The 18949-nt window shown below is 35.5% G+C and overlaps 1 protein-coding gene across 1 annotated transcript; it reads right to left on the bottom strand.

The window, feature by feature from the left end:
• Positions 1–883: 883 nt before the first annotated feature.
• Positions 884–18703, bottom strand: LOC128995310 (serine/threonine-protein kinase fused-like). Its single transcript, XM_054420286.1, has 12 exons — positions 18365–18703; positions 14136–14249; positions 13145–13290; positions 12324–12503; positions 10874–11115; positions 10274–10373; positions 9064–9244; positions 6664–6921; positions 5285–5544; positions 4306–4418; positions 3512–3687; positions 884–3062 (listed from the first exon to the last, which is right to left on the bottom strand). Exons 1-12 carry the CDS (start codon positions 18473–18475, stop codon positions 2979–2981), a joined length of 1965 nt encoding a protein of 654 aa, XP_054276261.1. The 5' UTR covers positions 18476–18703; the 3' UTR covers positions 884–2978.
• Positions 18704–18949: the final 246 nt, after the last annotated feature.

The following is an 18949-nucleotide window of genomic DNA, read 5'->3' as shown; positions in this document are numbered from 1 at the left end:
GTAAAATTGAGTAGTATTAACTTTTTATTGTTAGACTAATAACTTAGTGTGTTGAGTTTATAAATTTTTGAATTACACATTCATTCTAAGTGCCTTGGTTTTTTACTATTATAGGCTTTTCATCTGTTTTCTATGGATCTTTAGGTTAATTCTTCATTCCAAATATTTATTTTGTGAATAAAAGTTTTTGTAGCTTTTTAAATGGTTTGTATTCTGTAAACCCTTTATATTAAGTATAACTCTCTAATAGTTTATCATTTTTCCAAATTATTACTTGTTTTTAAAATTTGTAATATTGAATCAAACCAACTTACAGTGTACACCTTACTTTGAAAGATCTATTTGATAGGTTGAGTTCTCAAAAACTACTACAAAAGTGTGAGAAACTGGCCCCAAACGGTTTTTGATTCCTGTTTTTGTAACCTGTTAGCTTTGACTATTAATACAACTGGGCATTCCTTCTTCATGTTAAAATTTGTAGCATTTTTTTTAAGCAAATAGTCGTAGTTGAGGTGAGCTACCGACAGATTGTGCTGATCTAAATAGTCGATGAATAGTTAATTAATTACTGATTTCTGTCGAATACACAATCTTGTTTAACAATTAAAACAAATGGAATGACTTATTGTGAGCTATATCAACTGCTATGACCCATCAACTTGGCCAGCAACAAAAAATGAGGTAGAAAATAGAGTTTTAGACACTAGCGCATTCTATGGCTGGCTAACACAACTACGTTCTTTTTTAACAAAAAATTGGCTACAGCTGGTCCATATAGATGGGACGTCTACTTCAGTATCCAATAGTCAATGCGGTTAGCCTTTTAAAACAGCATCATAAACTACAGTGTAAAATAAAGAACATTTTTTGCTTTATCAAATATTTTTGGTATATTTGACTAAATATATTTACAACATAGATATCAATATAAAAATTTAGATTCAAAGTATTAACATGTAATACATTTACAACTCAAGAAACAACAAAAAACACGAAGAAAATAGTAGTTTACGCAAAAATCGCATAAGGATAGTCCTTATGTAATTTACTAATTTACCTAAGACCGTTTCTTAATTACTAAAAATCTCTACTCATAACTTCTAGAGGTTACATTTTCGTTTATAACCTCTCATAACCACTCACAGTGATGCAACGACTTATTGTCCCAACGACTCACTGATTGTTTAATCAAATAAATTGGTCTTAACAGCTGATAAGTTGACTTTCTTGACGTGATTAAAATTTTACTACTTTTCTCTCAATTCTTGAACCTCATTGGTCTTAGGACCAATGTTTTGTTACTGTACACTACAATTTAGATTGTAGTGTACAGTAACAAAACAATCCTGTAAAGTGTATGTTTTAAATTTTAAGAACTGAATTGAAAAAGCTAGTTTAAAAAACGGTCGTAGGTAAAATTACATTTCTACACAAACAGTAACTATCAACATGTAAAATTTTTACAGGGGTAAAAATGTTATTAAAACTACTTTATAAATATAATTTTGTTAATATCACAGTTCTAATAAATTTACACACAGCTATATTTACAAACAAAGTTTAAACTTATGAACATCTCAAAGGACGCTGGGTTCATGCTCTACAAAGTACACTACGTACATGTTGATAAGTCTAGCCTCAGGCCCTCAGGTATATTGAAAAAAACTAAATAGGTAAAGAGTGGCAGCAACTTGACCTCAATGAAATAAAACAGATTAATAGAGTTACATTAATGTCATAGTACTGTAATGAGCATCTGCTCAACTTCCCTTAACTTGATAATTAACACGTCCGCTACTGAGCGTCGCATAGACCGAGGTATACATTTGAATCTTACACACAGACCGGCTTTCACTTGGATAACAGTACACACAGACCACGGGCGAAAACCTGTAAAACAGTGATCATTTACATTGTAATACGCTACAATCGTGTTTGTAAATAATGTATTCTTGTTTTTTTGTATTATTAATAACCTTTTGTAATGTCGCACATTTGTGACGCCCGGTCTACAGCGAAGATAATAGTGAAAATTATCATAGTTTTCTTGAAATAGACCAAACTTCGCATATATGCGAAGGTTCATTTTTTGTGTTTTGAGGTGAAAGTAAGTAAAATAAAAAACAGATTGATCAAGAACAGTTTATAACTGAACAAATATAAAAGCTACATAGGATAGTACTGCATACATACATACAGTGATGCAGAAAAGTAAAGACCAGTTTTTCCAACTATCATATGACGTCACCAATCATCATATCCACAGACCAAGCGACGCAGTTGTGCGTCAGACATCTCTGTAGACCACTACAGGGAATTCAGTGCCTTCAAATAGACCGTTATAAAGATATAAGCATTTTAATAACATTAGAACCCCGACGCAAATATGCGACGGCAGTCTATTTTAATGTGACTAGCCAACGCATATGTGCGTCGCTGGTCCACGTGAATGAAAAATTTCGTACTATTGCAGTTGCGAACGTGTTAATTCTAGTCCAAACCTCTTATTAGTTCTTAGGGTTTTAGTAAGGATAGCAGGCTTACCTGAATGGGAGAAAGTCCAAACTGGCCAAATACACACAACGTAACACTACCTATACATTAGTAGAATATAAAAAGGCATGAGTTTGTTCAACTCAAATGGTTTGTGTATAGTATAAGTTGTGTATCCTGGCCTATCTGGACTCTTTCTCATTCACGTAAGCCTGCTTTCCTCACAGAAAAACCTAATGAACCCTTGTGCTCTATGTGACATCCTTTACATCTAGTTATTTAGGTTAAATCAATCTTAGAGATTTCTTTCAGACTTTTACTACTGCAAGTAGAGTTCTGAAAATCATGAAGTGTTTCCCGTCCAGATACGTTAGAATAAGCGAATTTTGACAAAACTAACTCTTCCGACATCTTTTTTTGGATGTAATTGAATAGAAATCTCACCAAAGTTCAAAACTCTTAACTTTTCTGGTTCACAATCAACTTTAAAGGAGTTCATCATCCAATTGTGAACTTATCTGGTCAAAGAAAGGTAGATCTTGAACTAATTCTATTACGTCTTCAGCCGCCTGAAACAAAATTTAGACTATAATAAAGACTAACAATCGACAGAAAGGTGTGTCCAAAATATTGTAATCTATAATACTTGACAATTATTGCTGAATTTATCACGGTTGAAAAAAGTATTCAAAACACTCCATCAAATGCACAGGTTACAACACAACTACTGATCAATTGAAATTATGTTGATTATAAAAATAATTGGTTGTTTTCATATCTTGTAAACAAACTACACAAAGAACAGTAAATTATAAAAAAATGTGATTTGTGACAACACATATTTTTGGTGTTCCGAGATTAGAGAAAGAAGTTATGATTCTCTGGAACTAGACTTTCATATTAATTTTCAGCAAAGTGGCAACAAAAAGGGTGTGTAACTTATTTTATCTTATTCATTTAATCAATTCTGGTAGCAAAAAATTAAGGAAAGTTTGTATCATTTCACTCTGAAACTTACGCATCTGAGGTCCTGAGAGGAATCGAAGCGTAGTGCGTCTATATACCTATGCAGCTTGATGTGCCATGCAGACTGCACAGTCTGCGTACAGTAGCGAGCCATCAACTGCAGCAGCAGGCACGTGCGAGTCTGCAGAGTCTTGTTGCCGAACTTCAACACTAGGTGCCAGTCAATACCTGATGTATCAATCAATTAATCTTCTGAGACAATGACATTTGGTTGGAAACCAAACACTGAATATGACTGTGTAAGGTGAGTTTAAAATGGAGTGAGATTACATGTGAGGCTTTGACTATCAGATATTTCTTTAGAAAATTTTCATTTAGTATTTCTCTACCCATGATTTTTTATAAAAAAATGATACAGCTAAATTCAATTTTACAAATTCAACACTATTAGACTAAGAAACATTCTAACTTAATTTTTTTATAAGTGTAAAGTAATTAAATGGGAATAATAAAACGTATGCAATTTTAATCTGAGTCATTAGAAGTCCAAAATAAAACAATAACGATGGAACACACTCTAGGATTAATCTAGGCTCATCAAGATTTCAAAACATAATTGATATCAAATAACTTAACATGGAAGTGATAAATAAGGCATTTGTGTAGAACCATACTAAAAGCAGGAGACTGAGAAAACCAAGAAATATGAAAAAACAAAAATTGATCAATAACCAAGGAGTTGCAGGAGAAAGGCACCTCTTGGGGAGGATCAAGAAAGTTAGATGTACCCAGTCAGTAAATTGAGTGACGATTGTAATTAGGCTATATGGAGTTTGGCCAACTCACCAGTTGATAGTTCTGGTTGGACGCAATTGTCCACAAGGTTTGCATTCTCTGGCATCTGCCTCAGGATATGGGTCAATATGGACACCAGGTCTAAAGCTAGGCGTGGTTTGGACCTGGACATATATTACAACTTACAAGCATTGTTATATTTTATAAGGGCAGTTAAATACTAAAGAAATCGTTTTATGTTTTAAAACTTCAATAGTTAATAGTTAAAACTTTAATAGTTTACCTTTAATAGTTCTTTAACTTGTCAATAAAATTATAAAACTAAGTTTATTTCTGTTCCCTATGTGTGTCAGTATGTCTGTGAATTTCTTTGTTCCAGGTGAATGTAGGCACTACAGAACCGGCTTGCCAGAAATGTATATGGGCTAAAGGTTAGTTATGAACCTGGCTTACCCACATAGGCATATTCATAAAACCTTCCTACTTCCTAGGGCCACATCTTGTAAAGTTATCACATCTAATCGAAGTGGAGTTTTTAGTAGTAACTATTGATTTGTCATGACAACAAAAAGATACCCCAAAATGTTTACAATTTGAATTTGGTGAGTCAGTGGCTCTGTTGTTAGAGCGTTGGCTTACAAGTCTACGGAAGCAATTTTGTAGGTGTGTAACCCAGTGCTCTTACTAATAACTTATAATCATTACAGTTTATTCTTGTACCGTAAAGGCTAACTCAATGCTTCAGGTAAAAGATAGAGGTCTACATAGAAGATGCAAGGGTAAAATGAGCCACTAACCTCTTAAAATAGTAATTAAACCCCACTAATTGCTTAGTATCTAAAATACCAGATGGTAGGTTTTTGTATGTTTTATACGTTCTTCTGTACAATTCAACATAGGCCTACTTCCTAAAAACAGTTCAATCAAGAGTAGTAAGTCCTGCTCTAATTCAATTGGCCCGGAGTAAACTAGATCAAATAATCTAATCAACTAAAACTATTTTAGAAGGAACCAACACAAACAAACATACTTGTGGAAATTTAGCAGCAAATGCAGTCTAGGAGCGAGATGTAGCAATGCCACAACATCACAGAATTGACTGAGGAACACCTGGTCTGAGTGTACCAGCTGATTGACTAGCACCAACACTCTCTCTAGAGCTAACAGCTGATCAACTGTCACTTTGCTGTGCTCCGATACGCTGTCATGACTGGCAGAACAGCCGGCACGATTGGTCAACAGCTTGAGTGCAAACATCAGACTAGACACCACCTTCACTTCTATGTACACCTGCAACAATAGTGGATTGGAAAGAGAAATCTTTTTTGACACATATTAAACAAAGTAAAACGTAGAGTAGTCACTAATAAAAACAAGAGATGTGTCAAAGCTAAATCTCAAATGTCCAAAAAAGATTTAAATTCAAAATGTTATTGGTAGGATACGAGAACTGATGATCAAATATTATATGTACCTTATACCCGCTATTTTCAGGTGTAATTTCCAGATAAAAAGATTTTTTTAGAAAAATCTTTTACTTATTTTTGAGTGATAGATTCAAACCACATTTGCAGGAAAATATCACGATGTTGCCATGTTTACGGAGGTCGCTGCATTGCAGAAGATGATCACGACTTTGTTGAGATTCTGGCATGATAACTTTTCTTAAAATTCTATCAGATACAGAGTTTTAGAATTGCAATAGTCCTAGTGGTAATTGATTTCCACAGCAGCAATGTATTGCAAAACACTAAAACAGTTGTACAGTAGAGTCCCGCAAACTCGGCGTAATGTGGACTGGAAGGATGCTGAGTTTGTGAAATGCCGGGTTATCAGGAACAAGGGTTTAAAATAAGAAAAATACAATTTTTTAAGCTTTTTAACCGCCTTTTTTATTTATATTTATAATACAAGTCAGTATTTAAGTCATCAGATATAGTACAACAATTCCATGGTATGAGTTGCGAATGATTTGCTTGAGCTGGCTTGAGTCCATTTTTAACACGGACTCAAAAAATCACTAATTTTCTAAGCCAGGTGATGGCCGAGTTATCCAGACTGCCGGGTTATCGAGAGCCGAGTTTGCGGGACTCTACTGTACTTAAATTCAAGTTTAGGACAATTTTATACATTCGGTAACTGATTCAGACGTTGTGTGCGATGAGGGTGCAGCAAATCTAAAATAAACATTAGGTGCAACTTTACAGAATGGGTGAATTATTTCAGGGTTCCTCCCCAAATCATGCATTTTGATACTTATCCACCAAGAAGAACTATTCAGATTTTTTTGTTAATAATAAGAGGGGACAAGTGATAACCTCCAAGAATTATTAATTCAATAAACAATCACTAGGCTCAAAGGTTTCAAGAAAATACACAGGTAATCAAGCATTGAATACTTAACACTACCTTGGTAATAGTACTGAGTTCAGACTTTGTGACGCCTGGTGCTACGTACGGCAACGCTAGCAGGCAAGCGATATACTCTGTGATCTTGGGCGCTGCGCCGTGGTTGGTGAGTGCATTGGTAACCATAGTGATGAAACTCTTCTCCGACATACTCTCCACATCTCCTTGCATAACCTCCATCATGCTCTGTTGTAGAAACACTAACCATTCCTCCGCCTCTAGTGGAGTAGCCATCCGCTCACTGTCAGTCTCACTGGGCTGTGGACACAAACACATTTATTATTAAAATAAAATAGTTCTAAGGTTCTGTTCCAGTTTCACCAAGAGTATAGAGTGGGTCATATAAGTTTGCTCATCAATCAGGAACCTAACCCATTGGCGCCAACTTACGAGCATTACTCGTACGGCCGATGCAGGACTTACGAGTGCCGCTCATGTCACCGCTACGCAGCGCCATTAGTTATTTTATTATTATAATTCCCCCCTTTTTGTTTCTTCCTACTTTTATTATGTTTATAAATATCTTGCTTCGTTTTGCGTATTTACTTCTTTTATTTTTGCGAATAACAAACAATGTTGTGTCGCCATGGAAACCAGATATCACCAAAAATCAGCTGCGGTAAGGTAAACATCCAGTTTTTTTCTATGTTATTGCTTATAAAAAAGTACACAACTTGTGATTTTTCTACGTAGGGAATCAATTGAACTTTGTAATAGTAGTGTCATTTGGTGTCTGGATTAATCTTAGAATTTGTAAATCAAGTTTACTTTCAAAAAAATTGTTTTTTAATTTTTATTTTATAATCTTTATAATTTTATTTTTGTTTTTTATTTTTTACACTTTGATTATCCAATTACCACTTTTTTTGTAGACAATTCTACAGTGAACACAATGGTGAAAGAAGTATTAATTTATTACCTAAGGATTTCTTTCCATAACAGTTAGAAGAAAAGTCTACAAATTCGGTAAAATTAATTGCTGACAGAGGGTGCTGCAGGCAGAGCATTAACTCCTTCCCCAAAAGGGTTAAATCAAACTTTGATATAAAATTTGTGATTTAGCAGTAATTTGCACATAATTTGTAGGTGTTAATAAGGGTAATGAAACATATGCTGTGTACAGGCAGAGTTACAGTGGTCATAGAAGAGTCAAGGCCACACTAAAAAAACAGGCTGTAATGCTCGTCAATCATGACGTCACGATAGAAGACGGCAATGACGTAGTTTAGGTTATATTTTTGTTTGCCATGAAAAGATTAAAACAAGCAGCTGATCACAAACGGCAAAAATACGTCATTGCCGTCTTCTATCATGACGCCATGCTAGACGAGCATTACGGCCTGGTTTTTTATTGTGGCCTTGGAAGAGTGTTGTAGCAAACCTTAGATACAAATGGATGTAGCAGTGTACATAGCCAACACAACGATATACCGCAACGATGTTGCTTTGTAAAGTCAACAGCCATCAATTAGTTGTAATTTTTATTCCAGATTAAATAAAGATACACAATGAGATTAATGGAAAGGATAATCAAAATATACCCAGACAGTTTTGAAAATGTAAACTTAATTTATTTTTAAACTTATTTAACATCTTGAAGACTAGTTTTTCCAACAGGATTTATATAATTGTTTTGTTTTCAAAGGACATAAATTACCACATACATAGCTTGGGGGACTGAGTTGATTGTGGAAGTAATCTGCAAAATTGGCACAATTGAAAATTCATTATAATGACACCATACTTTTACTGCAAATGCAGTGGATACAATTTTGTCATGATAGCAGTAGTTTCTGGAATTGCTATTCCTATATTCCAAATCTCTAAGTATTAACAATCGACAATTTCTCTTAATAGTAAAAGTTGGTAGGTAGTGAAAGTTTTGGGGAAAAGAGAAACTGAATTAGCCTCTTGTAATATTTAATCTTAAACCGCAAAGTTCACAGTTCATTAATGCTTTTTACGCCACACTACATTATTTTGACGAACTTCCCACGCAAGGATTTAGTCCAGAAAACAGCTGTTTGCCGCCAGCTTATTCAAATGGGGTTTCATTGCGTAATACTGTTCTGCAATGAGTTTTACCGGACACCAATCAGCTGATTATACTGTATTTGCGTGGCAATGATTGGTTATAAACAAAAACATAACCTCTCTTAGAGGTTATGATTGGTGATGTTTAGTCCTTTAGTTGGTTGAAATATATAAGGATTCGTACGAATTAAGTAGTATGGCGTAAACTATCGTACGTAACTCGTCCAAAATGTGTGTACCGGACTTGTATGGTAATCCCGTACTCGACTTCGTCTCGCACGGGAACGACCACACTCGTCCGGTAAACACTTATTTTCAGGACTAATATACTATTGCAGTTGAATGGTATATTGTCAATTTACTCACTGGGTCATCCTGTGTTGCCTCAGACACGGTCGTCACCTCAGGCTCCGTTACTTGTGGCTCCACAGTCTGTAGTCTACTCAGCTTCTGTTCCAATGTCTCCAGATCTATGGCAGTCAGACCATCACCCCTTAATAACTTCTTCTCTTTATCCAATATATGTTGTATCTTTTGCGGCAGCCCTCTGAAATTAAAATTATAAAGTGGCAAAACCTATAATTCAATATATTTCTAAGAATTAAATAACCTAAGATTTATTTATTGTACTATGGAATAAGAATCCTAGGAAAATAAAAAGTAGTCAACTAACTAACCAGCGAAAATTAGAGTCAAGTAATAGGTACACAGTATAAAAGTTAGCCTAAAGCCCCGTTCACACGGGGCGAGTTTACAAGCTACACGCCAGCTTTTTTACACGCAGCTAGTAAAATAGCTCAGTGTGAACGACGTACTCGCTCAAAAGCTGCTTGTAAAAAAGCTCGGGAAAAAGTTGACGCTGCCGCTACTTTACACGCCAACTCGCCAGCTTTTGAGCGAGTAGGCGTGTAAAGTAGCCCAGTGTGAACACAGTTGCTTGTGCTTGTGCGCATGTTATTCAAAGATGGTAGAGGATTTGGTTCAAGCCAGCTATTGAGCTACTGGGAAAATCATCTTGTGAACGGCTACAAGCGCACTCGCCGACTCAGTGGCGTCTTTTTACATGTTGGCGAGTGGACAAGCTCCGTGTGAACGAATACAGTTGCACTCGCCAACTCGCTGGCTTCTTTAACGCTGGTGAGTAGCTTGTAAACTTGCCCCGTGTGAACAAGGCTTAACAAAGCAAAGCACTGCTATTTAGCTCGATCGTAGGTTGTAGGTTGTAGGTTGTAGGTCGATTGTAGGATTTCTTCATTGAGTAGTTTGTGGGAAAAAATATCAATGTTATATTTTTATTGTGTATCTAATAGCCCATGGACTCTAATTTTCTTGAGTGAGCAAGCTGAACTTCTCTTAAAAAAATCCAAATCAGTCAGTTTGCTGTACATTAGAATACAGCATTAATAATGCAAAAAGAAGATTCAAGCCATATTTTACAGTGGAAAACTCAAGGATCAGTGAATTTTAGAAATTAAAGGTGCTTTGCGGGCTTGTTTCCTGTACACGTTTTTTTCATGTAACAATGACATCAATACTGAACATTACTTAGCCACAGTCACATCGATTAAATACTCACTGATTAGCTACTTCAGCCTTGTGGACTAAATCTTGCTTTTGTGATTCCTTAGCTAGAGCCTGGGATGCGCTCAGTTCCTTGGTAAGAGGCAGAGACATTCCTACAGCAAATTAACAATTGGATATTGTAGGAAAAATATATTCCCTTAAGATGAGCTATTCAATGAAAAGTATGCACAAACTGTATGAAAAGTGCACAATCTTAAAAATTGGATATTCTTTTTACTTCTGACATTTAGCGTTGCAAGCCTTACACCTCAAAGTTCTGGATTTTAACATTATAATAGTGCATGGAACACTTAATCTTAACCTCGAATAGGCACTTCCTGACCACCATTTTATCTAAGGACATTCCTCTTCCTAACTCAAATATTTGTTGGTTGAAAATACTGGCAGATACAGTAAAATATTCTAATTTTCATGCATAGTGTAAAAGTTTTCTTTTTCTTATTCCTTTTACTTTAAGACTCTTTCATTTTATTCTTTCTCATTCATCTAAACCTGATTTCCTAAGAATATTTTCAGTAAAATAATGTGGCAGTTAACAATAACCTCATTTCAACTTTTTAGAGTCACAACATTATTGATTTGAACCACTCACCAGAAGCAGATAAGTCGCTGACCTTCCCCTGTAGGAAGGGGTGTTTCAGCAGTCTAGGCCACGACAGTCTGTGGGACGGATCCTTGTGTAGCAACCCTTGTAGCAGGTCTCTGCACTGAGGGCTCAAGTACAGTGGCCAGTGTACAGGCTCGTAGCGGATCATGCGCACCAGCTGCAGTATAGAGTTGGTGGTGAACGGTGGAGCGCCCACTAGCATCTCGTAGATAATACACCCTAGGGACCTGACACATATGTTCATGTACGGTGTTAGGTACATAGGCTAATGTGACACAAGTAAGTCTATTGTAAATAATACACGATCTTGAAGATTTATAAATTGAGATACACAAAATTTTAGCTAGTAAAAATCAATTAGGGATGGTCAAGTCTCGAAATTTCGGGAAATTTTCGGGAAATTTTAAATCTCGTTACACGAGACGAGATTTTTTTTTGGCCGAGATTATTATCGAGACGAGAATAAAAAAAAAAAAAAAAAAAAAAATTAAAAACGCCTGCAGAAAGTCAATGCAATACCCGCAATACAGGAGCGTGTTGTAGTTGCGTTTCCTTTGCGAAGGCGTTCTTATTTAATTAATTCTTTAAATGTAAGTATTACTTTAATTATTTTAATAATATTACTTTAATAACATTTGAGAAGTTTTGTTAAGTGTAAGCAGTGTGAGGAATGTTTTATTACTATAAAAAGTCAAAACAAGTAATTATTTTATAAAAATTAATATTGCTTTTATTTTATGATTTATTTTATTTTAGGATAAGTTGAACTCTATCCTAACTGATATCACTATGTTTCCTAATCGTAGGCATTTTTAATAAGTTAGGCGTGATTAATAAAAAAATGTTATGCTGATATTTTTTAATAAAAGATTGTAAATATTCTTGCCTATTATCATTATTTTTGTATTTAAACAGTCATCTAACAATGTTACAAAATCAGGTAAAAATTTTGAACGTGCATTTCCCGTTGTGTATGAGAAGGGAAATCCCGTCTCGATCTCGTCTCGAAATTTTATGAGAAATAAAAAATCTCGTCTCGAACTAAAAATCCAATCTCGTCCATCCCTAAAATCAATACAAAAGAATCTACAGACTATGTTCAATCTATCTGCAGAATAATTTTAATCACATTCATTGAAAAATTCTGACCTATTCTAATCAAAGTACCTAGTAGGCCTATTGTGTAAAATACCTATGTAAAAAGGATTTTTTTCACATAAAGACAAGCGATGCTGCAGTCTTTGGATAGTTGCAGACAAAAAAAACCTAAACGCATATAACTGCAGCAACATTTAAAAATAAAGTATTTTGTCGTAAATAATCATTACTGATATGACATTTTGCAATTTACCTCAACTAAATTAATTTACATTAAAAGAACATGGTGGTTCCATTGAATTGCACTAACCTTTATAAGTCAGGAGTATCAACTTACCACAAGTCAGCGTTGTGATCGTAAGGACTCTCCTCGATCAATTCAGGTGCCATATACAGAGGTGTTCCCTTGATAGATGTTAGGACATGTGTTCCTCTGCTCATACTCCGAGCAAACCCAAAGTCACATAGTTTAGCCACACCTTCTTCCGTAATCAACACATTTTGTGGCTTCAGGTCTCTGAAATGTATAAAAATAAAAATATATATTAGCCTAGCATTGAAAACTTAGATGATTTATCCAAGCTCTGCAAACAGAGTAAAGATGCTGAATAGAATTATGCAGATTTTTAAACCCCTACAATGAAGACGATTGTACACTGAAATTGGTCAGTTTGGTTTAATTCTATGAGCTTTATGGCAGAATAAAATAAATAGTTTTATCAAAATTTAAACACTGTAAATTGTATGGTAAACAAATGTAAATGTTGGGTTTTCTATTATTTGTTACAATGAAGACCAATCAATATTTAGTTCTAAAAACTCCACCTCATTACTTTTATGTCAATGGAGTTTATGTTCTTTTATGCCCAAAAGAATATCAAGACCACAAATTAGCCAAAGTGTTTCCTGTGTTCAGTTTCTTACTAGCTCTACCTATATAACCATTATATAATGTCTTAAGTATCCACAGGGCCACTTTATTAAATAGGCTGGGTAAAAAATATGCAAGAGGTTTTAGGTTTGTTAGGGGTGCAAGGAAGAGAAAAATTCCCCCACAAGGTAGGTGGAGAGGGGTGCAATTGTCCCTCTGGCCATAAAGCGCATCACATGCAAACCTCGGGCCTGAATATCCATATTTTAAGAATTAAATGCCAGTACCTGTGCAGCACTCGATTAGAATGAAGATAGTATAAGGCTGAGATTAAATCACAAATTATTGGAAGAGCTACTTCTTCTGATAGGTATGTTTGCTTGGACAGAATATAATGAAGATCCCGTTTGCAGAATTCAGTGACAACTACAATCTGGAAAATACAGGATCATTAAAATAAACAACCATTTAAACACTCACTTGAACTGCAAGTCACTTGAAGAAGACTTAATTTTAACTTAGTTTTATTTTAATGCTCTGGGCTAGGCTTTTGATTTGCAGATAAAGGGATATAGGCTAACAGCTAGTTTACCTAAGAAGAAGTAGCCTATGGGTTGGCCATAGAGCTTACAGAGGACTCAGGAAACTTTGCCTACCCTTCCTTGGTCTACACTCGACACTCACTATATCACTTGAAATATTGTGTATTTTCTGAGGGTTCTATGGTATATCATTACTTCCTATCTAAGGCAAGCTAGCTGCTACCCCTTGATCTCAACTAGCGATGCTCAAAAACATAAATTTTAAATTTGGAAAAAAAACTGAAACAATACAAAATAAAATTCTTAATTTCAAATCTTAAACTCAAAACAAGACTTTTTTACTTGCCTGGTTAAAATTACATAAAAAAATACAGGAAATAAAAATTATAAAGTAATTAAGTCTGAAAGGTATTAGACACTTGACCATAATAGCCAAGTTAGGCCTATGAAATATGATACAATATTTACAGGAAATGTTGATTATTGTTATATACATCGTGAGTATCTCCATGAGTTACACAACGGTAATCTTTTAGTTGACTCTTTTAAATTCATTGTAAATATGACTGTTATTCGTTTTGAAATAACTCCTATAATACTTTGCAATTGCTCGAATTCAAGCAACATGTAGGCTACACTAGTTTAACTATTAGCCTATATTGATACGGATAATGTTAGTAAACAAATAGTAGTAGGCCTACATCAAACAAAATGGAAATTAAGTAGGCTATCTTACCTCAGTCTCAGTTTCAAAGGAATTGATCATCTGAATTATGTTCCTATGATGGAGATGTTGTTGGATTTCACACTCACTTCGAAGACTAGTCAGTTCTTTTTGTGTCCTTCCACACTGGAAATGGTTAAAATACTATAAGTTAAATAACGGCTTATAAAATAAATGAAACAATAAACTAGCTACTGCTGAGCGCGCCGGTAGCTGCTTTAGAGCTTCTAACACAGTATACTACTACATTTTTAAATGCAAAACGTGACAGGATTTTTATTTTAATCTTAGCGGGCCTATGAAAAGGGAAAATCAGCCCTAAGTTTACTCCATCTAAAATATATATTACACATTAACTTTAGTCCAAGACCCCTTTATACTTAGCAAGAAGTTTGCAATCAAAAGGTTTTACAATTTGCTGGTTTTGGCAATACTTAGCACAGGCCTAGGCCTACTTACTGCTGGTGGCAGAATCAACTAGGTGCTAGTGCTGCACACTTTAATAGGCCTACTGTAGTTGGTTAATCACAGCACAGTGTAATGTGGTGTTTGTTAAGCCCACTCCAGACATGTGTCATTCGCCAAGCACCGAGCAGCAACTCGCCAAATCGCGAGTAGTGTGGATAGGTGTTTGTCTATTTGGCAAGCATCAAATGCTCGTGCTTGTGTTTTCCCGTTTATTGTTGGTATTTTTGCACGATCAAAGTGAACAATACTTTTGCTATTCCCGAAACGAACAGTTGCTCAGTAAACAAAATAGGCCTATGTGTGTAGCCGTCAACTCGTTAATCAGTAAATTGCAAGAAAAGTACCGTAGATCGCCGAACATAAAATATTTCGTGCTATGCGAATGGTGCATGTCTGTTGGCACAAACAACCAGTCAAATAGAGAATCAGTTGATTTCCTAAACTTGCTTCGGAGTTTTGGGTTTTATAGTAGCGTACTTAGCCCGACTAGAAATAATGCATCCCTTGACTCATTCATCACCAATCTGGACTCATGGAATTATCAAGTTGTGGTTAGTGACGATCAAATTGCTGATCACAAACATATATTCCTGAAATTAGATTTGTGTATACCACCAAAAGACACGAGTGATTTTATACCCAAAACGGTGTTCTTTAGGTTAGGCTTGAAAGATGAAAACCGTATCAAATCTTTCTGTGACGATATTGCGAACCAGACAGCCCAATGGTTTAATGAATTGTGTGTTCTCCCAGCAAATGAAGCTTTTGATGAGTTTTTCTCAAAATTTAAGAGAGAATTTGATCTACATTTTCCACTTAAACAAAAGACTGTAGATTCGGCTTGTCGTGGTACTCGGGGATCAAACAATAGGATCAAAAACTGGTACACGAGCGAACTTGCAGATTTTAAGAGCCATATACTCCTGGTTCATGACATTTCTAAATGTGAACCGGGTGTTCTCCCATACCTTCGTGAATTAAGAAGAGAGTATCGTGTCCGTCTCCGTGAAGCAAAGCAATCAGCCGCTGCAGCCCACATCGCTAGTTCTGCCAATCCCTGCAAGGCGGCATGGAAGCTGATTAGCAAGAGTAGGCCCAAAGGGGGAGCAGCTGCCAAGCTTGATTTTGCTACTGCCGATGACTTCAACCACTTTTTTGTTGAGTCAGTAGATGATATTATTAGCGGTATACCATGTAATACTGATGTTTACAATTTTAGTGATTCAATTCCATTGGTTAGTGCTAGTTTTGAATGGAAAACCATAAATGTATCCGATGTTGTAAATATTGTAAATAATTTTAAGTCCTCTGACAGTAAGGACATCTTTGATATGTCGACTTCACTAATCAAAAGGGTTGTTAAGATACTTGCTCCTTTGCTGGTCCACTTGTTTAACTGCTGCCTTTTGCAGGGCATTTTCCCTAATGTATTAAAGACAGCCAGAACTGTACCTGTGTACAAAAAGGGTCCCAAAAATGTTTTATCTAGCTATAGGCCAGTGTCCTTGATACCTGTGTTTGGTAAGATTTTTGAAGCTGTCATGTTAAGTCAGCTCTGTGATCATTTTGAAGCGCACGGGCTCCTGGTCCCCGCCCAGCATGGTTTTCGGAGGGGCAAATCTACTGTCTCGGCAGTGGGCTCCCTTCTGCAGGTCATCCTGGAGGCATTTGAGGAAAAATGTTCAACTTCCGTTGTCCTGTGTGATTTATCACGGGCTTTCGATTGTGTTTCACATGACTTATTGCTACAGAAGCTTCCTAAGTATGGGGTTGGTCCCCGTGCGCTTGGAATGATCGAGTCCTATCTTAATAATAGGACTCAAGTAGTGTCATGGGCAGGTGTGAACTCAAAAGATCTGGCAGTTCAGCATGGGGTCCCACAGGGCTCGGTGCTTGGGCCTTTCTTATTTATAGTTACAATGAATGACCTTTATCACAATGTCTCTAATGATGTGTTGCTGTATGCAGACGATACAACTCTGTTCTCTAAGAACACTGACCCTATCACAGCTAGAAATTGTGTAAACACATTGGTTAATGCAGCATCTGAATGGTTTTCTGGAAATAGATTAGCCTTAAACAAAGATAAGACTCAGGAAATCATGTTTAGTCTTAACAAAAATGTTACCAGCAGTGATCCTGTAAAGCTTCTGGGTTTCACCCTGGATTCTGAGCTTGTGTGGAGTGACCACATTGACGCCCTCTGTGCTAAGCTCAATCGAGTGATTTTCCTTTTAAGAAACCTATCTCATGAATTGCCATTTCATTTCTTGAGGCTGGCTTTTTTCTCTTTCTTTCAGGCACACGTTGTCTATGGTACGCGGCTCTGGGGTCACTCCCCACATGCTAAGAAAGTGTTGTTACTCCAGAAAAGAGCGATTCGAGTCATGTGTCAGACTCATTTTATAGAGCACCATAAACCTGTATTTAGCGAACTTCGGATCATGACTGTGGTCAATGTGTACATATATCAATGTTTGATAGCAATGAAAGATATGGAGGCTGATCTTGTATATAATAAGGATGTTCACTCTTACATGACCAGAAATCGCTCAAATGTACATATATGAGTAGTAATAGATTAAGTAAATCACAAAACTGTTTTCCTGTTACAGGTATTAGGTTTTTCAATGCCCTCCCTGGTATTGTCCGTTCCCAGAGGAGATCAAAATTTGTATCCATTGTGAAAAATTGGCTTGAGTTGAATCCATATTACAAATTTGATGAATTTTTTGATGCCATGAAGGCTGCACAAAACTTAAATACTTATTAAGTGTCATGTACGTCTACTGAAAGGTATGTTTGTTTGACAATTATATTTTGCATGGTTTGCTGTGTGAAGATTTTGACAGAAGTGCTGTTGTTTGGTTTGCAGTGGATTATTTTATTATTTTGTATGTTTTATTTTTTTCAGGAAAAGACTAAAATATTATTTTTAGATTAATATTTTATGTAAGACAAAGCCTATTGTAATCAACTTAATGGCCGAAATAAATCTTGAATCTTGAATCTTGAACCGAATGAAAATATCAATCGAGATATCGAATGAAACAATAATATAATTGATATTTTCATTCAGTTGTTTGTGCCAACAGATATGGAATAATATTTCTGAAAAAAGGCCTAGGCCTACATGGTGATGAACAAGATAGACGGTAAGGCATGGCAACCAAAATGAGAAGCAACCTAATCTGCCGTACATAAGTTAGGCTAACATGAATAATCAACAATCATTTATCATCTCATTTGTTCACCACACAGAATCCCATTAAAAAAAGCACCCTGTCTGTCTGTATCATAATCAGGTGTCAGGTACAGTTTTTTAACTGGGCTATGCTAATATCGATTGAAACTATCGATTCGCTTAGTAAACCTAGGCCTAGGCCTACATGAGATTTTTTCACCATCAGCAAGTTTGGTTGTTTAGGTTAGGTTATGATAGTTTATTTCATAATAGATATATTTAAAAATATCGATTATTAATCAATATTTTCAATTCGATAGTTTCAATCGAAAGCCTATTAGCATAGCCCAGTTAAGAAACTGTGCCCTCATAATCTGGGGAAACATTTAGCCTAGGCCTATGTTTTGGAAACAGTTTGTTGTCATCGAAACGCTTTCTACAGCTGACACAATAGATGGAAATTCATTAACAGAACTACAATGTAGCCATACCCTAGTTTCAAATCAAGTTTAACCCAACCTTAAATTTTGAAATCTAATTTATTTATTTTTACTTCAAATAACTTACTTAGGCCTAACTACGAACTTACTTTTCTTATTATTTTCAATGCCACTATTTCTTTTGTATCTCTTTTCTTTACTTTAAACACTCTACCAAAGGATCCTTCTCCGACCAAACATAATATTTTGTAGTTTTCCATAGCCTAAGAATACAACTTATTCTGAGTCTGAGTTATGGGGAGATTATACTAAAACGTAGGCTACCGTTAATTATTTCTTGGATACTTTTATGATTTCATAATATAATAGTTTCATTGTAGGCTAAGTTATCAGCTTGTTTTATTCATGCAAATATTATACACACATTCCAAACCAAAGAACTTTAGTACTTAAGTAGGTCTAACTTTAAAATACATAAAACTAACAACTAACTAACTAACACAAACACAACGTCAAACCTCAACTCAAAACAGTCAAAACGTCAAAACAAAACTCAAATAATTCAAAACAAAACAAAAAAACTGAAAAAAAAACACTTCCCGATTCCCTTGATTCCTCTCCTATTCTATTTTTTTTATTTTTGTAGAATAACATTTCAAACACGGAATGGCGGAACTGAAACTAATAAAATAAACCTAATGCTATTAGTGAAATGTATAATTAAATTTAAAAGT

This window comes from Macrosteles quadrilineatus, unplaced genomic scaffold (assembly GCF_028750875.1).
Source record: "Macrosteles quadrilineatus isolate MER2022 unplaced genomic scaffold, UCM_ALF_1.0 Scaffold_5__1_contigs__length_97177068, whole genome shotgun sequence".
Lineage (NCBI taxonomy): Eukaryota > Metazoa > Arthropoda > Insecta > Hemiptera > Cicadellidae > Macrosteles > Macrosteles quadrilineatus.
Note: the sequence above shows the minus strand (reverse complement) of the source record. Positions and strands in the feature narration are given on the sequence as shown.

Coding starts and splice junctions, on each gene's coding strand:
- LOC128995310 (XM_054420286.1), bottom strand. CDS start 18,475: ATGGAAAACTACAAAATATTATGTTTGGTCGGAGAAGGATCCTTTGGT. Junction 13,291..14,135: donor CCTTTGAAACTGAGACTGAG/GTAAGATAGCCT, acceptor TGTATTTTCCAG/ATTGTAGTTGTCACTGAATT. Junction 10,374..10,873: donor CAGCGACTTATCTGCTTCTG/GTGAGTGGTTCA, acceptor AATTTGCTGTAG/GAATGTCTCTGCCTCTTACC.